The 25,779-nt window shown below is 40.2% G+C and overlaps 1 protein-coding gene across 5 annotated transcripts in view; it reads left to right on the forward strand.

Moving 5' to 3' along the window:
* The window catches only part of PDE9A (phosphodiesterase 9A), a 96,850-nt gene extending 77,488 nt beyond the window's left edge, over positions 1 to 19,362 (forward strand). For 4 of the 5 annotated variants that reach the window (XM_075912259.1, XM_075912262.1, XM_006137868.4 and 1 more), the window contains 10 exons: positions 3,771 to 3,857; positions 6,335 to 6,439; positions 9,072 to 9,154; positions 10,133 to 10,289; positions 12,192 to 12,305; positions 13,459 to 13,563; positions 15,774 to 15,902; positions 16,071 to 16,166; positions 18,630 to 18,716; positions 19,147 to 19,362. In XM_075912259.1, coding sequence (XP_075768374.1) covers positions 3,771 to 3,857; positions 6,335 to 6,439; positions 9,072 to 9,154; positions 10,133 to 10,289; positions 12,192 to 12,305; positions 13,459 to 13,563; positions 15,774 to 15,902; positions 16,071 to 16,166; positions 18,630 to 18,680 — 927 coding nt within the window. In that variant the 3' untranslated portion in view covers positions 18,681 to 18,716; positions 19,147 to 19,362. The remainder of the gene's footprint in view (positions 1 to 3,770; positions 3,858 to 6,334; positions 6,440 to 9,071; positions 9,155 to 10,132; positions 10,290 to 12,191; positions 12,306 to 13,458; positions 13,564 to 15,773; positions 15,903 to 16,070; positions 16,167 to 18,629; positions 18,717 to 19,146) is intronic. The other variant, XM_006137869.4, reaches the window with a different exon arrangement.
* Positions 19,363 to 25,779: the final 6,417 nt, after the last annotated feature.

The raw sequence follows: 25,779 nt of genomic DNA on the forward strand, positions 1-25,779 counted from the left end.
ATGGATTTTTGTACACTAAGGCACAGTATTTTAACAGCGTAACTTATTCATAGTAATGGGAGCCATTGCATTATGACATGCACACTGATATCATGAGGGTACGGAGATTAGGAACATACCATATGTGGAACTTTTGCTCAGAACCAATCACCATTTTGAGCATAATACCATATGGTAATGTCTGGTAACATTTTTTCTCTTTTGACTGTTTTATGTTTGCATGAACCATTTCAATTATGTTATTGCTAACTTAACAGTAAGTGGTGTTTATGTGGCTGATTTTGAGCAAGTGGGCTATAAATCAGCATGCTAGAGTGTAATCAAGTGCATAAGGCATTAAAAGTGATGGTTTTCTCTATGGTACTTCATTAATAGGCTGTTTCAACAACTCTGCATTACTTTTTCAACACCCCTGGAGAATCAGAGGAATATATAGCAATATAAACGTATTTTGTCCAGTGGGGGCTAAAACCTAACCCTCTCTTAGCTGGGGGTGTTAGACCTTTGTTCCCTTCTAATGCAGCTTACCTGATCACTCTCGAGGATAACTGAGCAGCAACTTTATTAGAATGATGAGATAACTGTGAAAAATCAGGACAGAGGAGAGAGGTTAACAGGCCCCTATATAAGACATGGCCCCAGTATAGGGACTGTTCTCATAAAATCAGGACATCCGGTCACCCAAAGCTATATGAAAAACTCCAAATATTGTAAGACTCACAATAAAATCACAAAGAGGAGTCAGCACTTTATTTTAGTGTTTCCTTCTTCCCCATCTTTTGTTTGCCACTTAGATCCCAATCTTGCAAGCTACTCCATGTTGGCAAACCAGTGTGCCCAATGTATTCAGTAAGGTTTGTGCTAGCAAATGGTCATCCCCTTCCTCCTCCCACTTCCACCCCGCACAGACACCCAATTTACTAGCTAGCAGAATCAGGGCCTTAGGCTGTAAATAAATTTCCACATCTGTGATTGCACAGTGCATTGCTCAGTGGAGTCCTGATCCATATTTGACCTTTAGGTGCTATCATAATATGACTAATTGAACATAAATAATGTGCCAGCTTTTCAAAAGTACTCAGCATGCAGCAGCTCCTATTGTTCTGAAGACAGCTTGTCATTAACCTTAATGAGAGCTATTGCATGTGCATTTGCAGATCTGACCACTTCATTTAGGTGTCTTAATTGAAACTGAGCACTTGGAAACCTGGCCCAATTATAATAACCTGTACATTAGCAAATTGATTAGGCAGGGGATGGCACAAGTTGTGTGGCATCTCCACAATGTCATCATTCAGGCTCCAAATGCGAAAGCTATCCATAAAACACAGATTAGATAAGCCATATTTATAAACATTTTTTTCTGCAAACTTTGAATTTTCTGAGGTTTCAGTCTGCAAAATGTTAACCATAATGTTGTCATTTTGCAATATGTTTCCCTTTTTTATGATTATTCAGAGGAAAAAGAAAAAGAAATATAAGAAAAAAATTATTGGAATCCTATACTGACCCAAGAGATGTAATTTGCCAAGATCCAAATATATATGCCTGCTGGCTAAATTGCACAAGATGCAGAGTTAAATCATTAAAGAGAACGAAGCTTAGCAGATGGGAAGTATGCTGCTTGCTTCATTAGCAAAGAGCGAAGTAGAATGCAGGTCAAGTTGAATAAATGGAACTTTAATAAAGCTTGTGCCCTGCTCTATCCACGTGGCTGAGTAGCTTCCAGGCAATCTCCTAACTTTGCCTGTCCTACTGGTGTCTATATAACTGGATAACTGGTGTTTCGATAACGGGGTGTCTACTGGTTAACTAGATAAATTCATGGAGGTTAGGTCCATCAATGGCTATTAGCCAGGATGGGTAAGGATGGTGTCCCTAGCCTCTATTTATCAGAAGCTGGGAATGGATGACAGGGGATGGGTCACTTGGGCTACGTCTACACTACAGAACTATTTCAGGATACCTCTAGTATCCCAAAATAGCTATTCTGCATCTTAAGAGAAAGTCCGTTACATCGAAATGTAAAAGGCTCGCTATTCTGATGTCCTTGTAAACCTCATTGCATGAGGAGTAAGGAACGTTTTGGAATAGCTGTTTATTTCAAAATTTGGCACTGTGTAGACAGCACCAAATGATGAAATAAGCTATTTTGACATAAGATCAAAATAAGATACGCAATTTGCATAGCTCAAATTGCATATCTTATTTCAAGCTACGGGTGCAGTGTAGATGCACCTTTGATGTTTACCTGTTCTGTTCATTCCCTCTGGGGCACCTGGCATTGACTACTGTCAAAACACTGGGTGCAGTCATATTGTTAAAAGGTGATTTATACTGACATAGCAGTATGGGAAAGGAAATAAACTATATTAGCACTTTGTATAATTATAACTGCATCCACACCAGCAGTTGTATCAGTATAACAATTTTGGTACTAAATCACAACCCTAAATGACAAAATTACACTAGTACAACTTTTCAGTGTAGACCAGGCCTAACTTTTTGTTTAAAAAACAGCTTTGATTTGAAGCTTCAGGGGGTAGCCGAGTTAGTCTGGACAGGAAAAAATAACAAATGGTCTGGTAGCACTTTATAGACTAACAAAACATGTTTTGTAAGTTTGCTTTTAATGTATCAAGCCATATTCTTGGGTATCGGGGAATCAAGCATGATGCTGTATGGCAAAATTGTGATGGTGTTATCTGAACTCCCTTCAGATGTTTTTCCTGAAGTTTTGTAGGAAAGCCTTTTTTATTCATAGTTATATGTCCCAAAATCAACCGTAATGGAATTTTACTAAACATGTTATTAAATGAAATATGGCCTGAGAAACAGCAAATTTGACCACAGAAAGCAATTTTTCTGGGAAGTTATGAATAGCCAAAAATAAGGTTTTTAAATGAAAATATCTTCTAGGACATATTTATAACATTATTCCAATGCAGCTATAATTTAAATGCAAAAACTGGGTCAGGTAGTTTTGAACTAAGTAGCACATAAATACTTTTTTTTCTATAGCCACACACAGCAAAATCTAGACTTGGAATGGCATAGCTAATCTTGTTGTATGCTGTTCTGAAAAGAATAAATGTCAAATACTGTACAGTTGTCTTAAAGAATGTTTTTCCTTTGTGTTTTCATTGCTCGTATTCATAAGTACACAGTTATGGGAGAGAATATGCATTAATCTACTCAAATTTTGTAATTTTACAGTCTGAGGGGTTTTTTACATCTGTTTAATGTAGTGAAGATACTTGATTTTTTTTAAATTCCAGGAAGTTGTACATGAATTATGTGTACTCAGTTATCTAGAATGCACTGTAATGCCGGCAACTCTTATCTTTTGCAATCATATTTCTGTGCCCTTGGATCCTAATACAAAGTCCATTCAAGTGAATGGAAAGACCACTCACTGAGTTCAGTAGGCTTTGGATCAGGCCCATAAACCAGGTCCATTAGCACAATCAAATCTTCATGAGGTGATATAATTTTGATTTTCATAAGCAGTGATCACTAGGGAGCTCTAAGATGGATTAGCACCCCATCCAAAACACATTGAAGTCAATAGAAATGTTTCTTTTGGCTTCAGTGGGCTTTAGATCAGTTCCTTGGTGAATTGGTTTTAATCTTGAGTCTTTAGCAGTTTGTTTCATGATTAACAATAGGGTTCCATTAGACATCAGTGCTGATAAGGTGAAGATTTACATTTCATTAAGCTTTATAAATGACAGTGATTAAAACAGTAACTTGTCTATTCATCATTGAAGATGCTGAGTTGTTTGGAACACATGTACCATGATCTTGGCTTGGTAAAAGACTTTAATATCAACCCTATCACACTGAAGAGGTGGTTGGTAAGTATTTCTTTGAAATCGCTAGTATTTGTGATTTTTAATATATAGCCCTAAATCCTACCTATACTGTCTCATGGAACTGACTTTATTCACGTGAGTAATCCCATTAAAGGCAGGGTAACTACTCACATATTCAAAGTTAAGCACTTGTGCCAACGTTTGCATGATCAGGGTCACAGATGACATGTTTGAGAATTACTTTGTATTTGTTTACTTTATTCTTGATTCCTAACTTTCTGTGGACTCACTGTGGCCAAGTTTATTCCTGGCAGGCCTGCTGATGTGGGGAGAGGAGAGGCACAGGGGACAACTGGCCTGGGGCCTCAGCAATTCAAAAGGAACCGGGGCTTTCAGTGCCGCTGCCAGTACTGCAGCGTGCTCCAGGCAGTGCTCAGGGCTGGCCCTCCTGATTCCTGGAATAACTCAATTGTTAACAAAAGGAAAAAGCAGGTTAAGACAGGATGCTTCAAAGTTAGATATTTGATACAGTGTTTCATATTAATGATCTGGAAAGGGGAGTGAGCCATGAGATGGCAAAATGTTCAGATGACACAAAGTTGTATAGATTCATCAGGACCAGGAAGATTGAAGAATTTCAGTGAGACGCAATGAAATTCAATGCCAATACATTCAAAGTAATGCACATTGAAGGGAAAAAATAAGCAACTAGTACACTTTAAAAGATTCTAAATTAGATGTATCAAATTAAGAAAGCAGTCTCAGTGTTGGTGCAAACAGCTCAATGAACACCTCTGCAAAATATGCTGCTGTGGTCAAAAAAGCTAACAAGAGATTAGATTTCATAAGGATGAGGATGGAGAATAAAACAAAATAATATGATGCCATTATATAAATCAGTGATGTGACCTTGTTTGGAATACATTGTGTAGGACTGGTCACTATATCTCAGAAAGGATATTGAAGAATTAGAAAGGTTTCACAGAAGAGCCCCGGAAACAATTAGGGTCATGGAAAAACTCTCATGAAAAGAAAATTGGGATTGTTCAACTTAGGAAGAAGATGAATAAGAGGAACCTTAATAAAAGTATATAAAATAATGAATGGCATAGTGATTACAGATTAGGAATGTCAATTCTCCCTGTGTTGAAACACAAGAACAAAGAGACTTTGCAGAAAAGGATGATAAAAGGAGATCCACAGTCCCTACTTCCAGGTTGTGATATTTCCTCCATGGTGTACAGTGCACTTAGGGTGAACCTCAGGTGAACAGAAAGCAATTTGCATCAACTGATAAGGGCGCTTCCGCCTTTGAAGTTCTCTGGAGCTATTGCTACACTTCAGAGGCAAAAGCGCTGCAGGGAGCACAGGATCAGCAAGGGACTTAAGCAATCTTCCACTGGCCCCATGCTCCCCGCAGTATTTCAAAGCGGCAGTGCCACAAGGAGCGTGGGGCCAGTGGGGGAGTCCCTAGCTGACCCCGCGCTCTACATGGCGCTGCCGCTTTGAAACGCTGCATGCAGCCTGGGCCAGCTGGGGTCTGGCATCAGGCTCCATGTGGTGCTACCGCTTTGAAGCACCCTCTTCTTTTCCCCCCAAGCAGAGGCAGGACCCCCAATGCTGGTGCTAGACCCTAGCGCTGCCAGTCCCCTGGGCAACATCAGTTGGGAGAAGAGGCAGGATGGGAAGTGGAGCAAGGACAGGAAGAGGAGGGGAGAGAGCAGAGCAAGGGAAGGAGGGCGGAGCAGGGATGGGGTAATATGGGGTCTGGGGCACAGGAGGATTGTCCCGGGGGAGAATCTTGTAGCCCCCAAGGTTGCCCTTCCCAAGTTGCCTCTGTGTCCTTAGATGTTTTGCTGATTGACGAGCACCTTGCAAGAGCACAGCCTGAACGTGTGGCACTCAGTGGTACTGTGGCAGTCTGACTAACTTAAATACCTATTTCGTTCTTGCCTCTGAAGACCACAGGGTTGACATTCAAATTATGACAGAAATGAGTTTTGTGGCCTGCGTATATTCCTAAGTGGGTCTATGTCCCCAGCATAATTTGGCAAACGTGGTGGTGTCTGCTCAGAAGAGATGCAAGACAAGAGCATGGGCTGTGTATCAGGATTGAAAAAGCTTACTATTCCCTGCGTAAGCTATCGGGTGAGGCAGATTAAACTTGTGAAAAAGAGCAGGACTACTTACAGTACAATCTTTGGCCTCATATTCCCATCCTTCATGTGGCTGGGGAAGGAATGCCTCCTGGGGCTTTTCAGTGACTCCATTGGGTTGTTCAGGAATTCTGTTGATTAATTTTTGACGGGGAGCTGTATCTAGTTCTCCTGAGGCAAAAGGTGTTGCAGGGCTGTGTGTTCTCATTTTTGAAGGAGCAAAAATGGAGAATGATTTGGTGCTCCATATGTCACATGGTGACATGGAGCACCTCGAGGGAGAGGGGGGAGTGCAGGGACTCAGATCTTTCCATTCAGAAACAACTCTACAGTCATTAATTGGTTTACTTCCTCTTTTTGTAGCTCTGTATTCATGACAATTACAGAAACAACCCATTCCATAATTTCCGGCACTGCTTCTGTGTGACCCAGATGATGTACAGTATGATCTCACTCTGCAATCTCCAGGTGTGTCTTTAGTTTGTCCACATAGCTATCTGCACATCTATGTCTATTACTAGACAAATATTCATCCACCAGGTGTCATAAAACCCAGGACATTTTCCTTACAAAAAGGAGCGTCGTTTTATTTGCACCTGACTATTAATGTACTGAAAACAAGCAAGCAAGAAAGCAAGCAAGCAAACATTAAAAAATCAAGCAATAAGGAGTATAGTTCAAAGATAGATGGCCAGTGGTTGGGACACTAGCCGATGGGTTATTTAGAAGACCTTGGTTCAAGTCCCTGTTCTACTGTAAATTTCTTGTCTGACCTTGAACAAATCACTTGCCCTCTCTGTGCCTCACTTTTCCACCTGTAAAATGAGGATGATAGCACGGCCCTCCGTGACAGGACTGTTGTGAAGATAAATATGTTAAGATTGTGAGATTCTTAAATACGACAGTAATGGGAACCATATAACTATCTAAGATAAATAGGATGGGTCTCAAAAAGTGAAATAAATCTCCATAACCACAAGTGCTTCACCAAAAGATGATCTGAAACTCTCCGCCTTAGATAGTCCCTTTCTGGTTCACTCCCCATGAAACAACACTTTGGAAAAGCCCCAGACTCTCTGTCTTTGCTGATGAGTGTTCCTTCCTCTTTGCTCCTCTTCAGGGGAAGAGGATGTCTCCTCTCCACCTGTGTGGTACTCTCTTCAATGAAAAGCCATGCAGCAGCACTGTCCTTTCTCTCTCCGGAAGCAGCAACTGAGGACAGGAGTCACTAGTGTCTCTGCCGAGTGCTCCTTTACATTCCACTCATTCTGGCTCTTCCCCAGTATTCATATCCCAGCCTCTACTACTATCTCCTGATGCCCCCAAACTAATTATACCTTGTGACCATCTGTGCTCCAGCAGGGCTTGGTGCATTCTGGGGCGCATGCACCAGGGAAACTTTTAAGTTCTCTGGAAGCCTGAGAAGAGCTACAGCAGCAATGGCCAGTCCAGAGACTAAGTGAGTCTCTAGCAACCATCCAAGGAAGGAAGGAGTTTTAGTCTTCCTCAAGAGGATCTGCCACTGCAGAGAAATGGGTGGGATGCACCCAGCATGTAGGGAAGACACTTAGACCAGATTCAGACATGAAAAGGAGGTTGTGTTTTGCTCCGGAATAAAATAAGTTTCCAATGGGTTCTTATTTCACCCAAATTGGTTCATCTGTGTCTAATTAGAATGAGAACCAATAGCCCTGGATTATAGGAAAAAAATCACTAAATAAAATGCTTAAGCATTTTAGAGACTCTTTCGTTTAGTCACTCCAAGCTGAATCAGCAAAGCACTTAAGCTCATGCTTAACAGTGACTCAGTCATTCCATGGAGCCACAGGATAGCCCAAAGTGCAGCGCCCCTACAACTCTCACTGGCTTATTCGGGGGCGGAGGGGAGGGTGAGTACACAACTCCTCTGAAAATCAACAAGAAAGCTGGCTGACTGCTATGCCCCATGGAATGAATGAAGTTTTATTTATAATCTCATCTAATCTAATCTAAACCTACAAATAGGGAGACTGGAAAACATCTCTGCCTGCCATCCTGTCAAAGGCACCATTGATCAAGAGATGTAGTAAAATGCCAGATCTCCAGACAGTGGTAGTGACTCAAGTGTATCTGACCTTCTACAGCCCAAGGTCTGGCCTCTTCAATTTTAATCTCAAATTTAGGACTCCCCATGTAAACTGACCAAGAAATAGAAAGAGCGAAAGTTGTCTCTTCTTTGTCACTAGTTCCCCAGAAGGCCCCCATGCCACACTACAGCTCAAAGAGAGAGCACTATTCACAAAGTATTCATTTAACCCTTTTCCTGGATTCACATTGCCTGACATTCTTATGTATCTGGGGCCTGATCAAAGGCCAGTGAAGACAACTTTCGTGGGCTATGAATTGATACTTCATTCACTATATAAAATTTTTCAACAAATGTTTTCTAGGTTCAGCCTATTGCTCGTGAATTGCTCACTGAATGTACTGCTTTGCATAGTATATGTTCATGATTCAGATTTGATCTGTGTGGTCACCTAAACCAGATGTATTTTTCCATCACTGGATGGCCTAATGTTTCTAAACTGCTTTCAGTTCCACACAAAACAAATATAATTTCATCATTAACCCCGTTTTGTTCCATAGTTTAATGAAGCCCTGCTACTGGCAAGAATTTGTGGTCTAGTAAATAGTCATATGAGCTCAACTTTGCTTTCATGAATGTTCATCCTGTTTAGACGTTGCTGAAATGTTTGTGAAAAAATTTCCTCACTTGCTTCCCATCTCTAGTTAGCATGAAAGATAATGGCATGTAAATTGTCTTCCAACCCTCCCCCACCTAATGTAGACGCTGGAAGTATTTCTAAAGGTCTAAGTATTAAGAAATCTGAGACAAAATTCCATTTGCCACCTCCAAACTGTTTCTATTTAATACATCAAAGTCAAATCTGAGTCATCTATTGCTGCAGTGAACAGTGAATCGTCTTTCTTACCTGCAGGGAATTTAATTTATGAATAAAGATTAACTTTACTTAAATTATTTGGTTTTCTGAAATGTGAATATGGTAGGAGGAAAAAATAGACATTGTTAGACACTACATTATTTTTTTTTCTATTGCAGGAGAAATTTTCCCAAATTGATATCTTAATTCTAATGACTGCTGCAGTATGCCATGATTTAGATCACCCAGGATACAATAACGCGTACGTGTACCCTTTATTTTTTTGTTTCTTTACAATATATCGACGAAAAAGGCAGATCAGTATTTTCTTCTCCTGTCCAGAGCAGAAAATGTGGCAGCTGAATATGAATCTATCCACAATGCCCCATTGTTGTAGTCAAACACTGATGACAGAGCCACCATTGGTTAGACTATATGCAACAACAGCCATTAGCTTACTCTATCCCAAGCTGAGGCTGCTAATCACTGAAAGAAAAATGGCCCCCTCTTCATTTTTCTCACAAAAAAGTAAAACTGGCAGCTAGAAAATGTTCTCAGGTGAATTTTTTTGTTGTTGTTAATTATCCTATGTAGCAGAAAAATGGTCATATGGTTGAGACTCAATTGTGTGTGAAGAGTTTTTGTTCTTTTCCCAGCTCTGCCAAACACCTCTTGCCTGACCTTAAACAAAGCACTCAACCACTGTATATTTCCATTTGCCCATCTATACAGTGGAGATAATAACAAGAAGCTGGCAGTGGTGATCTGAAGGTTACTTCATAAATGTCTCTGAAGTACAGTGTTAGCCTCAGATGAAAGGTATTCTAGAAGTGCTAAGCATTGTTGCTTGTGTAAAGTATATTTTAACTCTAATTCACTTGTATTGAGATATTAAATAGAAACCTGATCCAATTGGCATGAAGGTCCTTGAGACTCTTTCCATTGACTTTACTGGGAGTTAGTGGGAATCAAGCCTGTGAACTTCAAAACCCCTCTATCCTTCCCTCATCTGTTTAAGTGATAGGAATTCTCTAATAAAAAGTAAATAATGAGAGTCTATCTGGAAGCATTATCATTTCCTCAAAAAAATTCAGATGTCATATTTACTGTTGCAATAATTTGTATTAACTAATGAGATATTCACAACATATGTAGCATTGCCAATGTCTAACATGCAATGCTTGTTTTTAAGTACTGGGTGTATGTAACACGCGAGACCTCACTATTTTCTTCACATCAGCTACCAGATCAATGCCCGAACTGAGCTCGCCGTGCGGTACAATGACATCTCCCCACTGGAGAACCATCACTGTGCTGTGGCTTTCCAGATCATTGCCCAGCCAGAATGCAACATTTTCTCCAATGTCACCCCGGAACAATTCAAACGGATCAGACAGGTATGAATGTTGATCCAGAGGGAAGTCTATGATGTGCAAACTGCTCTTGAAGATGCAGTGTGGACATATCTACCTTCTATGTAATCCAAAAGAATAATTCCATCAAGAGGTTAGAAATGCATAATCTAGAAATTGAAGTGATTTAGGATAGGTCTACAATACTGCAGTAAGACAACCTAAAGTACACAACTCCAGCTACATGAATACCTTAGGTCAATCAAGTTACTCTGGTGTCTATATCACATAGGCTCGATGGGAGACTCTCACCCATCAACTTACCTTACTCTTCTCATCCAGAGTAGAGTGCATGGGTCAACTGAAGGGTGATTTGTGATCGATTTGATGGGTCTTCCCTAGACCTGCTAAATGGACCACTGGTACAAATCCTGGCTGTAGTGTAAGTTTAGCCACAGAGAGATTTCTGGGCTCTTCTGCTAGCAATTCTCTAGTTGGACTTTTGGGAACACAATGAGCAAAGTGTGACTAATAAACGTGTACTCTTCAGTGTGTAGAAATTTACATTATAAAAGGAGTTGTTAGGGTGTGACTGTAAATAGGCCACAGGGCTCATAGGTGATAACTATTTAACCATTAGAAGTACATTGTACTGAACTTAAAAAGGGAGTTCCAAATGGAGAAAAATTGTAAATAAACAAATATTCCCCTTCTACACATTTTATTATCTTTTTAAAAATGTCATTGTTATTAATAATAAAAAGTTTGAAACTGGAGCCCATATCTTTTTCTCTTGTGTGAGGCAATGAAGTCATAATGATAAAGTCTGTGACATCACAGTATTTTCCATGACAATAAATTAAGAAGTAATTCCCATAACATTATGGGTGAAATTCCGTCCTGAGATCCATGGATGCAACTCCCATCCGTGTTAAATGAAAATGAAGCTATGCAAAGTTTCCATTTACTTCTGTGGGACCAGACTTTGTCCTCAGCACATAGAACTGACCTTTTTATGTCTTTGTGCATTGTGTACACATATTTAAAAAATCAAACAAAGCTCAGAACAAGAAGCAGCAGTTTCTCCAGCATATAATTATACTCAAACCAGTAACATGATTTTCATTTTTTCGTGTCACTGCAAATTCTTTAAATAAATAAACTGCAAAAAAGAAAACATGATTCTGAGATGTATTAACAGGAGTGTTGTGAGCAAGACACGGGAAGTCATTCCTCTGCTCTACTCTGTGCTGATTAGGCCTCAATTGGAGTACTGTGTCCAGTTCTGATCACCACATTCTAAGAAAGATGTGGAAAAATTGTAGAGAGTCTAGTGAAGAGCAACAAAAATGATTAAAGATCTAAAAAATATGACCTATGAGGAAATACTGAAAGAATTGGGTTTGTTTAGTCTGGAAAAGGGAAGACTGAGAGGGGACATGATAGCTGCTTTCAAGTGTCTAAAAGGGTGTTACAAGGAGGAGGGAGAAAAAAATTTCTCCTTGGCCTTTGAGGATAGGACAAGAAGCAATGAGCTTAAACTGCATCAAGGGAGGTTTAGGTTGAACATTAGGAAAAACTTCCTAACTGTCAGGGTGCTTAAATACTGGAATAAATTGGCTGGGGGTGGAGATTGTGGAATCTCCATCTCTGGAGATATTTAAGAGCAGGTTAGATAGACGTCTATCTGGGATGTTGTAGATGGTGCTTGGTCCTGCCGTGAGGGCAGGGGAATGGGTTTGATGACTTCCCAAGGTCCCTTCCAGTTCTAGTATTCTAGGATTCTATGATTTATCAAGTGGCCTCAAGTTCCTCTTTCATTTATATGATACATCTGTTCTTATCTGTGTTATAAAGTGTTTGTGTTAATTTAAACACATTCTTACATAGTGGAAGTAAGGCCTTGTGGGACATTAAACTGGTGTATTATTATGTTTGTTTTCACAGGGGATAATTACATTAATCCTGGCAACAGACATGGCAAGACATGCAGAAATACTGGACTCTTTCAAGGAAAAAATGGATAATTTTGATTACTCAAATGAGGAACATGTGACCTGTGTAAGGAGATGGTGTTTATCATTTTTCAGGGCTGAGCGTGGTTCATGGTGATACCACTACATTCTAAACTGTGGCTTTGGTCTGAACATGCAAGATGCTAAGTAGAAGTGATTAGAAGTTTTCTGTCAAACTGTGTGTGTTTGGTTTTTTCCAACAGAAAAGGCAGTTTCTGCAAACTTGAAATGTTCTGTGTGGGGAAAAACTTGATTTTGACAAGAAAAAAATCCAAGTGAAATCTTTTGGTTTGGGTCAGACTGATTTAAATTCTTAGCTAGCGCCCCTCAGGATAGTACATATGTGCCTCACAACACTCCTGTGAAGTGGAGAAGTGACACTAAGTGATTTGCCCAACGTCTCACAAGAAATCCCTAGTAGAGCAGAGTACTGGACCCAGCTCTTGCTAGTCCCAGTTTAGCTAACTTATGGAACCACCCTTCCTCCCTTTCTTAAGTGGCACTGCCAATGGTGCCAAATACTGCAGGGAAATGTGTGTCTAGAACTGGTTTGCACTGTAACATTAACAAGAACATCTAAATATTTCTATGGTTCTTTATAAAAACTTTACAAAAAAAAAAGCAATAAATCTGGGGAGCAGTTGATACAAAGAAAGCCTAGATTTCTCTTTCAGATTTTGTAATCCTAGAGTCACGGAAGCAAGAAATAATTACTGTATCTGTCAAGATATACATTCTTAGTTTTAGTCTCGTCTCCATGGCATCCATCATAACAATACTTTGCTCTAAACCCAGTCCAATTGCCATTGAAATCAGTGGATATCTTTCCATTGACATTAATGAGTGTAAGATTGGGCCCCTGTAGTTCCTTCCCTCGAAGAATGTAAAAGCACTTTACAATTATTCATGGACTAAACCTCCCATGGAGTAAGAAGCGCTATCGCCAAGGAAAACTTAGGCACAGAGGGGTTAAGTGACTTGCCAAAGGTCATACAGGAAGTCTGTGGCAGGCAGAACCAGGAACAGAACATCTCTAGATAGGAGGAGGAGACACTAGATCAGTCATGGGCCTTAGCCATAAGACTATTGTTCTTCTCTGAGATCGCTTCCTTTGCCTCTCTAAAAATGAAAGGCTCATGGATTGACAAAGAGGCAGGCTTCTGTATTTCTAGAGTGTAAAAATATTTTTCCTCCTCTAGTTGAAGATGGTACTGATAAAATGTTGTGATATCTCAAATGAAGTCCGCCCGATGGAAGTTGCAGAACCATGGGTAGACTGCTTATTAGAGGAATATTTTATGCAGGTAAGAATGAGAGACAGAGACACGGATACACAGTATAAAATAAAATAATAATACTAATTAATAATTAATTAATCTCTATTTCAGTTATAGCTGCAGCTGATTGGTAATATTGTATGACATTCTAGTGCCACAAGGATGAGGAGGCTTCTTTTGAATAAGGTGACAGAAGCGTGGCATAGGACAGTATGTTCAGAATAAAATGCTGTAATTGACTGCCATTGAGATCAATGACAATAACAAAGTAGAAATGCTAATGTCATTGGACTGCAGCTTGTTCTTACTAATAGGGCTGCCTTGTGAGTTTATTTGGCATGTAAACCCTTGTCAAGCCAAAAGGGCAAGAAATGTGGGTATAGAAAAAGTCAGTTAAAGGGTAGTATTAAATGGGCCAAGTTTAAATTAGATCTGCGATGCTTTGAAATGACCAAGTCTGCATAGGATGAACATTTGCTTTAAAAGTGAAAAAAAAAAAGATTATTTCCAAAGGATGCCATCAATTTAGTTAGTCCTGAAAAATCAACTTATATTCCCAAAATATTTGCTTCTTTCTGTATTCCCTTCCCTCGCTAATGTGGGGGTTTTGGGGGGGGGGGTTGGTAGTATAAAGCAGTGTTAAAACTAACAGCAATCCTCTGCTCTCTCCCATCCAAACCAAGCTGTCCATGCACACTGTAGCAGCTGGCAGCATGCAAAACATGGCTTTATCATGGCTGGAGGAACAAAATGCCAGTGTTTTCTTTTTTCTGTTTTTTTTTTTTTTTTTTTTTACATTTTCCGTGTGCTGAAAGAATCAATTTGACAAAGAAATTAAGTTAGGTGCGTCCAAAGGAAAATGCTTGATAATAGGGCATCTTAATGACAAAATGTTAGAGGCACCTTTAGCTCAATGACACTGCAATATTTTTATGCAAAACAAAATGACCTATGCACTTTATTGTTCTCCTTACCCTAACATCTGACACAAAGTACTACTGCACACTTGTTTTTCAAGCAAGTCTGAAAGATAAGAGTAAATGCTGGCAGTGAAGTTAAAAGGGTGTCAACGTTGGCATTTTCTGTGCCCCTTTTACTAACTATGCATTTATAGGAATGCTGGGTCAGACAGTCATTGGATTGCAATCACTGTAGACCCATTTAAGTCAATGGAGCTACGCTGATTTATGCTAGTTAAGGATCCATCCCATTATTTGTAAAGATCTTTCCAAAGTTTGGAACACAGGGATACAATCATCCCTGAATGTGCATGTACTAGAAGCCACTCGATAAACTAGATACAATAAGTTGTTTTTGACTATGGGCGGGTAGGCCTTGCTTAATACCAAAAAATGATAATTCTCCAGAGGAAAATGAAGTCACGTATCCTTTCCTTCCTATGTAGAAAAGCTAAGGCTAGATTCTGCTACCTTGTCTCACACTGAGTAGTGTTTTACTCCCTAAGAAGTCCCATGGATTTTGGGTGGCTGCCTAATTGCTTTGTATGCCTCTAAGAATCTCCTTCTTACACTGCATTTACCGCAAATGCAATCTAGGCTCTCTTGGTGTGGTACTCTGTCCCGCTCTAGTGGCAGCTAGAGATTGAGGCATCTGCTACACCCTTGGCTAAGAGTGATGTCTTTTAGTTCATGGGCTCATGCATTAAACCCCAAAGGTCCCGGGTTTGATCCTGGCTGACAATAATTGGGGTTTAAGAGGCTTGGCATGACATAAGCCTCTTAAACCAGGAAGGCAGGCTTGTGCTAGTGGGTTTATGTTAATTATAGCTGTGAGGACCTTGCGCTAGCAGAGACCTGAGGTCAAGCCCACCCTGCATCCTGGCTTTGAGGTGGGGTGGCTAGCCTCCTCCAGTGCCGAAACATCCACACAGCTATTTTTAGTGTTCTAGCTCATGTCCTATTAGCGTGAGACAGTCTCCAGGGGCTTTGAGGCTTGTTACAATATGATACTTTATGGCCTTGTTACAATATGATACTTTTCAATACATGCAACATTTGGGGGGGACTAAAAGAAACAGCAGTAAAAAGGTTATTAAAACAATAAGGTTCAGCTTCTAAAATGTATGACACTTTCATTTGCTGTTGTCACATACATCATAGAGGAATATGTATAGAATATCAGTGACCTTGTTACCAGTCTGAAAACAAGTTGTGTTCTGCTGCTCCCACAATCTCCTTATTGATAATAATCTTTGTTACCTATTGAATCTGCTCCAGAGTGATCGAGAAAAGTCTGAGGGGCTTCCAGTAGCACCTTTCATGGACCGAGATAAAGTGACCAAACCAACAGCACAGATTGGGTTCCTTAAGTTTGTTCTGATCCCAATGTTTGAAACAGTAACAAAGGTAAGTTTATTAAGGTTCTAAGATGCCCCTGGAGCTGAGAACATTTCAGCTTTGATTTTGATACGCCTTTAGTAAGCCAGTGACGCCTTCTCTCACTCCCTTTCTATCATTTACAGGTAAATAAATATTTAAAGAAATGTTAGTTTGACTTTTCTCACTTTTGTTTAGCTTTTTCCAGAAGTTGAAGAAGTCATGCTCCAACCTCTTTGGGAATCCAGAGACCGCTATGAGGAATTAAAACAACTAGATGACGCTATGAAAGAGGCAAGCTATACATACCTAGAACTGGATGACATTTTTCAGTCAAATATTAAATTTACTCAAAAATTCAGTGAAGAGTGACCAAAACTATTCATGAATATAGGTTGAATCCAGCAAATAGTTTGGGTAAATTAAAAATGTTTAAAAGTTGAAAAAGTCTAAATGGTTTGTTTTGGCTTTTTAAAGGTACAGTAAAACGTTTTGACATTTCATGTTAAACAACATTTCTTTTTTATATCCATCTCCTTTTGTTTAACAGTTTATTTAAAACACGTGACAAATGTAAGAAAATGAAAAAATAGTTTCACTCAACTGAAACTTTTTTCTCTACACAAAATGATTTTGACATTTTGTTCAGTTTCAGTTCACAACAAATTGATTTTGTGGATTTGAACTGAATAATCAATTATTCTTTCAGCTGTATGCATATGCTGTGGGTGATACTAAAAATTAAAACAAACAGTTCAAGGTTTCCTTCATTTTGATTATATTTATTGCCTTTGATGATATCTTTGGTCATCCTTTCTTCCTATATATTTATAAAGCACTATGCATATCTATCACACTAGATAAATTAACAAATAAATACATACATACATACATACATAATGATGAGAAAGAGAAGCAGTCATCATACCTAACCATAGAAAAGAAAATGGCAAAAAATCCGAGTGCACAGAATGCATAATTAAAAAGAGCCTGCAGAAATATTATCAGGTGACACTGGCATACTTGGAATTGCTCTTCCTCCATTTTATACTGCATGCAGGTGCACACACACTTTCACCATGCAATACGATTAAACAGATGACCACATTTATTCATTTTTTAACCCAGATTAAACAGGTACATCTAACAATGGTATTTACCAAATATCTCCCACTGTAGTAGGTAAGCTCTATGAGCGCTTTGATGGTGTCTGTAACCAGGCCTCAGGTCTTTCAGTTCTCTCTGACCTATGCCAAATCCTTTTCAATACTGTGCATGCAGGAGAATCACAGTGCTATAGTGCTTGGTTCTGTTCCCACTGACTTCTGTGGTACAGAATGATGCCTTTAGTGCTCACACTGTGACTATGTTTACACTGCTCTTGAGCAAAAACATACGCAAATGAGGCGAAGCATGGAATATCGCCGCGCCTCATTTGCATAATTAATGAGGTTGCGTTTTTGCGCAAGAGGCTTTTGTGCAAAAAGGAGCCATCTACCCACCTCCTTTTTGCATAAAAACTCCCTCTTGTGCAAGAGCCGTTCTTCCGCATAATTACTAAAGAAAAGTGAGAAAAAGTTTGTATTTGGTGGTCTGGGAGTGTTGATTATGGGACAGGCAGATTTATTTACCATGCCTACTCCCTCACTCCCTGAGCGGTGGTGGTGGGTGGTGTTGGTGGTGATTTGCCATAGCAACACAGTGTGTTAAGAGACTTTCCAAACATTTAGGAAGGACAGATCCTTCTTTAAGCAGCTCAGATTCTAATTCTGATTGGGAGTGGACAGGAACAGCACATAGAGGGCATGTCTAGACTACATGGCTCCGTCGATGGAGCCATGTAGATTTGTTTACTGGGCAAAGGGAAATGAAGCGGCGATTTAAATAATCGCCGCTTCATTTAAATTAAAATGGCTGCTGTGCTTTGCCGATCAGCTGTTTGGCAGCACAGCGCTGTAGTCTGGACGCTCCGCGTCAACTTCAAAGGCATTTGTCGACCTCCTCAGTAAACCTCATCCCACGAGGCATAACAGGGAGGTCAACAAATGCCTTTGATGTCAACCACAGAGCGTTCAGACTACAGCGCTGTGCCGCCAAACAGCTGATCAGCACAGCGCGGCAGCCATTTTAATTTAAATGAAGCAGCGATTATTTAAATCGCCACTTCATTTCCCTTTGCCTACAACCCTAATCTACATGGCTCCATCGATGGAGCCATGCAGTCTAGACATATCCAGACCTTGCAGGGGGGAATTACAGACTGGCAAATAAAATCTTCTGGAAATGTTCAAGTCTATGACAGAAACATGAAATGTTCCTTTAAAAAAACATTTAAGATAATAGCTGGGGTTTATTGATACTTTGGGATGTTTCAAGCTGAAGTGAATTTTTATACCTGAAGTGTAAAGTTGTCAAAAACAGAGTTTCTATGGAAACTGATAGAGCTTTAATTACAGTATATTAGTCCAAGGAGTTGTGGTATCATGAAAACTGTATACACTCAGAAATGCCATCAAATAATAGAGGGTAATTATCTCAGAAGTTAACTGAACAAATAATGAGAAATACTGAAGTGCACTTCCTGCAGCCATCAGAACTGTTTTGGATGACATGGGGCCTGTGATGCACCAAATTGGGGCATACTGTTGCATGGAAATTCAGCTGTAACCTTAAGGAGGATTAGTGATCAGCTAGCGGTGGCAGTCTGTCCATGATGTGCCAGTAGTGATATTTGTTCCACCTTGCTCTTTATTCTAGTTGCAAAAGAACAAAAGCGAAAGTTTGACAACTGACGGCGCACCGAAGTGAAAAGAAAAACACTCTGAGCTACACAAAAGTCACAAGGTGAGTTTGTTTTTTAAAAAAATATGTTTGAAGTAGACATGTGTGGATATAAGGTGGTGCAACTCAACTGACTTCAGCAAACTTGTCCCTTCTTGTGTCCATGGAGAATTTGGCTGGAAGTCCATAGACATAAGATGATGTTTTAATAACCATCCTGTTCTGGAAAATGATTCACAGACATCCAGAAAAATGTCATTCTGATTAATGCACCAGGTACCTGTAGGCAGCCATATGACAACTACAGCATAATCTAACTAATCTTTCTATCCTACTATTTATGGGTCAGTGGGTATAGCACCAAATGCTTTGTTTATCTAGTAATATTCCTGAGATTATGACCTAACAGTGTATTTATTGATATAATCTTCTGAATTTTATTATGTTTAATCAACACTTAATATAGTTGATCTGAATTCCCCTTCTGTCCCAGAACAGACCTGATGAGGCCTTAAAGGAAATAAGGTGCAGCTAAGTATCACGGGATCCTTCAGCCCAGAGAAAAGATGATAGAAGTAGCTGCGACCACTCCAAGAGTGTATTTTTAAAGAACTGTCGCTATCCTCATGGACGCAAAAAAAGGAAACTTTGTACAGATTGTTTTTTAATTTTTCAACTGGTCTTCTAAATAATATATTCTTATACCAAACTGGGTGCTGTATTTATTTCCTTTAGCTGTGTATATAAAGAACTGCTCTTGTTCCCATAGAAAAATGTTTTCATAACATGTACATGGACGAAAGGGTTGAGTGTTGGACTTTTTTTTAGAGGAGCCAATTTATAAAACATTTTTGTCTGGTAAAGTGTGTGTCATAACAGGAAGAAAGAAAAAGGTTTATTAGTCATATATGACTATATAAATATTAGGAGCCAAATCCTGTCCTGGCATACATCGTTAGGACACTAATCCTCACATGATTACTAAAGAAGTGAGAAAAAGTTTGCCTGCTGGTCTAGTAGCATTCATAGGCAATGACATGTGAGAGATGCAGATTTATTTACTAGGCCTGGTCCCTCACACCTCAGCAGCCCTACTAAGGGCCAGGCCATGATTGATCTCTGTTTGAGAATGCAAGGGAGGATTAGGGATAAGGAACTTTAGTTTCTTGTGCCCCTTCTGTAGGGATTAGCCACAATCATAGTCCTGGGGCAATCTTGAGGGCAGGAACTGGTTCCTGCCAGTAGTGGCTGGGATACCAGCTGCCCGATTTGTCCAGCTGCACAGTGGAGTCCCTCTGATAGGGTGTATCCATGGATGAGTTCTGTCTGTGTGACAGTTGCTCTGTTGGCTGACACATGGGGAACTGAATGGGAGATGTCCACAGCTAAAAACATGAGCTGCTACAGTCTGAGTTAAATAGCCAAAGCTTGGTGGTAGCTTGCGGCTGCAACAACTCTTATCCTCTGTGTTGAGACAGAGGGGCAGATGCAACTGTGAGATAGTGGGGATTTTGTCTGCTCTTGTAGTCCTGTGTTCACTCGGTTGTTACATTCACTATTTGCTTTGTTGTGCTGTATGCGATTAATACTGTCCTATGCTGCTCTGCAGTGACTCTGTGGGGGGGGGGGGGGCGTGTGTGTGTGTGTGTGTGTGTGTGTGTGTGTGTGTGTGTGTGTGTGTGTTTACGCACATGTGTGCATGCCTCCGTTTCCGGGCCCTGCAGCACTATCTGCATGAGGAGGGGGAGGCTGGGCATGACTCACTGTAGAAGTATGTTCAGTCTCTCCTGTCCTGGGGACCAGGTGACAGCAGATAACACCTTGGGTCTGAAAGCAGGACAAAGCAGGAGGTGGGGCTGCCTGGGGGGCTTTGAGCAGTGGCTGTGAGTTAGTTTTTCTGCTGGCTGGGGGAGAAGGGAGCCTAGCTGGCCTGGGGGGCCAGGACAGGGGCCAAAAGCAGGAGGTCTGGGTCCCCCTTTCCCTGAGATGGATTGTACTGAATGCTCCTGGTTCCTGTAACAAGAAATCTGGGCTACGGTGTGTCCCTGTCAACGAGGAAACCTTCTGTTCTACTTGCCGGCTGAGAGTCCCATCGTCCTGACTGCGGACGGGGGTGCAGGGCCTGGAGACTGCCCCACACTCCGTGACAGCAGCACATGTTCCCCCAGGGTTACATCTGCGCACACAGGAATTCCAAGCAGCGTGCACAATCGTGCCAGTGCTGGAATGGTGCTCCTCCATTCCACCCCCAATGAATGGTGGTGGCTAGAAGTCACAACAGCACCTGAAATGGGATTCCACATGTATCACTGAGGGCAGAAGTTGGCCCTATATTTTAAATTTTCCATATGACAGAAGTATAAGAAAGATTGCACTGTAGCTTTCACAGAGGTATGCTTTTAATCACACGCTCTTGGAGAAAGAAAACAGGGTGCTGTTTCTGGGCTTTGTCTCCAAGATTATTCTGTGGTTGTACTATAAATATTCAGAGTAACACAGAAGGAAGGAATGGTGCCCAAGAATGCTCCTGTTTCTGTTTGAAGGGCACATGCACTGAAGACAGATATCTGCAAGCTCCAAAGCTGCATGTGTAGTCTTAGCTCCTTTTACAAAGAAAGAAGACGGTGGGTGGCTAGTTCTTTTTCCTCATGACACAGGCAACACATTGGGAATCACAGGCTTTCCTAGTGACTAACACTCGCTCTTTTCAGCACTGAATAATGATTCTTACACCCTGGCCGTGTCCAGACTCAGGGTTTTTTTCGGGAAAAGTAGCCTTTTCCCGAAAAAACTTCCCCTGCATCCAGACTCAAGCCGCGTTCTTTCGAAATTATTTCAAAAGAACGCGGCTTTTCTTTCGATGGCGGTAAACCTCGTTTCACGAGGAAGAACGCCTTCTTTCGAAAGTTCCTCTTTCGAAAGAAGGCGTTCTTCAATGTAAAGAGGCCGTCTTTGAAAGAGAGCATCCAGATTCGCTGGGTGCTCTCTTTTGAAAAAGCGGATTTCTCTTTCGAAAGATCCGCCTGCAGTCTAGACGCAATCTTTTGAAAGAGGCTCTTTCGAAAGATGCTTTCGAAAGAGCCTCTTTCGAAAGAAGCCTGCAGTCTAGACATAGCCCCTGTGTGTACAGTACTCTGGCATTTCAACACCTTTATTCTCCTCTAGTTTATGTTTCTTAATTCACAGCTTAACATTCTTTCTCCCTCCGTGGTTATCCCAGTATTGCGATCTGCTCTCGTCCACAGACTGGACCCCTGCTTGAACCCTTTGTCCTCTTCCTGCTTGGCTGCCCCAATGTCAGATCCACAGTGGGTGGTGCTCTCTGATCCCAACGCTCCTTTCTAAACAATGTTCTTTAGAGACCTTCTCTCTATTGTAAATTGGATGGTAACCAGAACTAAAGCCTGGCTCTGAACATCCTGCGAAAGAAAGGTTCTAAACCAAGATGCAGAGGCATGTTACACAATTATCTTCATAATACAAAGATCCAAATACCCCTGAATTTTGTGATGTTTGAGAACTGAATCTAAATTTCACAGCTACCTGTCTCTCCAAAGTTCCAGATGAACCAGATTAGTTTTGCTGTGGAGTTCCTGGTTTCTTTTTCACAAGGGAATTACATTTACCATCTCCAGTTAAATGGATTTTCTCCACAAATCAGCCCCCAAAACAGATGCACAATGTGGTAATTATGAACCACATCTTTTGAGTATACCAAGTCCTACTTTCACCAGAACATTAAATGAGAAAAATCTTTTGTAAGAAGACTATCTTACCCCAGTCATAACAAATAATATTACGTGTTTATTACTATGTTGTGTTACTCAGAGGTTTCATTTCAACTGAAAGACTCTTCAGCATCACCAAGCGCCAATTCTCCAAGCACACACACAACTTGACACACATCATTGTCTCATAGAACGATGCACATGCATAAAGTTAAGCATGTGAATAAGCATTTTCAGGATCAGAGCACATCATAAGCTTGAAATCAATAAAAGTGTGTAACTGACTTCAGTGGGAACAAGCTAATTCCCCGTTGGGCTAAAGGGTAGCTTTAAATCTCTGATTTACTTCTGAAGAAGGGGGTCACTATAAAGGACACTGGTGCAACCCTCCTAGCTTTAAGGGCATCAGAATTATTGAGAGGAGAATTTGGCTCTTACTTCCTCAAGCATATACTAATACCTGTAGGCTCTTGTAACGTACAATCCAGTTTACTAAAGGAACATGCAAAGCACAGGCAGCTGTTGAAATGAAATGAAAACAAGACTATTTGTTTTAATAACCAGCTGCTGATATAAACTGGCATGCCCTGTCACTTATTTTGCCCCCTCTATGGAATGTTTCCAAGCAGTGCCCTGTCTAATTTATATTTAAATTTGGGGATTGGAAGGCAGCCTCTCTTAATCCTAGTTTTTACCTGTCTTTCCATAATATTTGAAAGTGTGATTCATATGTAAATGAATGGATTTGATACATCCTGGCAAGCAGCCATTCCAGTTGTCATGTATTTTCAAAGTCTGACATTTGGAATCTCTACTTCACTTAAAAATTGAGCTTTTTGAGACATCCAGACAGACATCTGAAGTGTGATTTAATCATTCTTTTCTAACCCACTTAAATAGCTATCAATGAATGTTATATTTGACTATTATTTTTTACTCTATGACATGTGCCTTACAAAACGTTACACTGCTGCTGATACCCTTTGAACATCATTATTATCCTGGATGCATTCCAGCCCTGTATTTTTACCATTATCCTTAGAATCATAGGCCAATACAAAAGAGTTTCTATCTGTTCCATATTTTTAGCTTGGGAAACCAAGCTAAGGCTCTGGATTTTGTTTTGTTTTGAAATAGGGAGAATTCCCCAGAGTCCTGTATACTCTTCACTCTTGAGCAGTGCATTTCTAATCAGATTAAAGTAAGGTCACATTGTTATGCTTATAAAAAGCACAGGGGATCTCTTTAAGGAGAAAGGCAAGACGCCACATTTATTAAGAATACAATATTAAAGCAGCTAGCATATGCTTCATAAGGACAAACTCCCTCCTCCTCCCCACACACACACATGCATCCTGCAGATGGTGTATAGTTATGAGTCTTTCGTGGCTCAAATCCATCTTGTTGGCCAAGCAAAGCTGAATGAGTGAGTCCTCTGAGACTCCTCTGAGGCTTGGCTTTGCAGGATAGAACCCAGAGTCCTACTGGCCAAAGCTCCCCTTCTTATACATGTAAGTTCCCATTTGAGTCTATGGGTATTGCAGTGTTATGCTGCAATCATTCATTCTTAAAAGGTGTTTAATTTCAGAGTTTTCCACAGTTATTGTTTGATGGCTATTGTCAGGTTTCCCATCGTTGTTTCTTGTTTGTGTCTCACTTTTGGGGGTGTCTGCCTGTCTCCAGGGTTCATCAATTCTGATAATTTAATTCAGATAATCAGACACAATGGATGTTTCCTGGTTATTTCCAAGGTTCCCACTTCTTCTTGACCATTGGAGCATCAGTGATGGCTTTCACACACCTCCTGCACTCACACCGAACAACTTACAGAGCATTCCAGATAAGGATTACATAGTTACTAGAAGACACAACTGGGTACAACTTAATTTGTAATCCTAACAGGAAGCAAAACCTTACAGCAAACATTGTCTAATCATGAGAGACAGGGTGAAATAGAAGCATACGGAATATATAAGTAAATCATTATACATCAAATTATACATTATACTTGTATGCCTATAAGTATAATATTACATTTTTGCTACAACATATCATAACTACTGTACATAGCAGCTTTAAAAACCTGAATATGCTACAACAGCCAATTTTAAAGGAAATTTTAGTGCATATTAAATACATGCCAAATAAATATCTGTATGTGGAAATGGTTAATAAAGGAACAGCCTCTGCAGTGTAGTAATAATAGCATCTGTTCCCTATGGCAGTGAAGCATAATACTGGTACTGAGGATAAACCCATCTTGAAAAAAGATGTCAAACAGTATTTAATTTTCCCATTTAAATCATGGGCCATTGTGCCAACTTGCCTCTCTGCTCTTGCATTCATTTTTTGTATATTCTGCTAATCACTGTTCAATAAATTAGTATTAATTATTATTATTACGAGGTATTATTATTTGTTAGGTTTCAAGAGCAATACATTATTCTGGAACAAATTTTCCACATACTCGAGCAAAATCTTCCCTAGCTTGCTTACATCCCCAGTCATCTCAGAGACTTCTTTGGGTTTGGATGGGGTGTAACATGAGGTAGAATGGAGCTAGCTAGCACTGATTTCCTGGTGTAACATCAGAGGCTCTTAACACAAGGCTGGAAGGAGTATGCAAGAATGTTATACCCCTGATCATGGGACCTTTCTGTGTGGTCTGATCTTCAAAAACATAAGCAGTGATTTCTAGACGCAGGCAGGAGCTGTTCTAACATCTGGGAATCATACAGAAATAAGGTAACTGTGGCCACTCTATGCATGTTATTTTGAAATAACAATGTGAGCATCCACACTACCAAACCCTTTCTTTTGAAATAACAGCTCCCGCTTGTGAAGAGGAATAAGCTTATTTCATAATAGTTATTTCAGGAGTTATTATTTCGAAATAACTTATTTTGAACTAAGTTGGTAGTGTGGACATAGCCCCTATGTTTCCCTGTCCCCAGCTCTCTTATCTGGTCATGTCCAGAAGGGATGGCATACAAGGCTCTATATTAACTAAATATTTCGCTGGGCTTGGGGAATACTCCAGTGTCTAGATCTGCTAGGTAGGGCTATTTTTTGCTGGAAAAATGAGGCAATGTCAGCTGTACATACAAGTGAATCAAGGCTTGCTGTGTTTAAAACACAGTTGATGTTTACCCAGGCAACAAAGAAGTGAGTGGGAAGGTCTGTTCTTCTCAGTCCCCCAGGAAAGCTCTGAGTAAAAATTAGCGATTGGGCTCTGAAGAACTGTGCTGGAAAGCAGACAATAAATGCATCTATTGCGGAAGAAAGTCCAATAGCCATAAATATGGTGGGCCCAAAATAGTAACATATAGTTAGATTTACAACATTCCTCTGCACCCTGCCTTTAACAAAAATAAAAACCTTCCCAACTTCAACATCAG

This window comes from Pelodiscus sinensis, chromosome 1 (assembly GCF_049634645.1).
Source record: "Pelodiscus sinensis isolate JC-2024 chromosome 1, ASM4963464v1, whole genome shotgun sequence".
Taxonomy (NCBI): Eukaryota; Metazoa; Chordata; order Testudines; family Trionychidae; genus Pelodiscus; species Pelodiscus sinensis.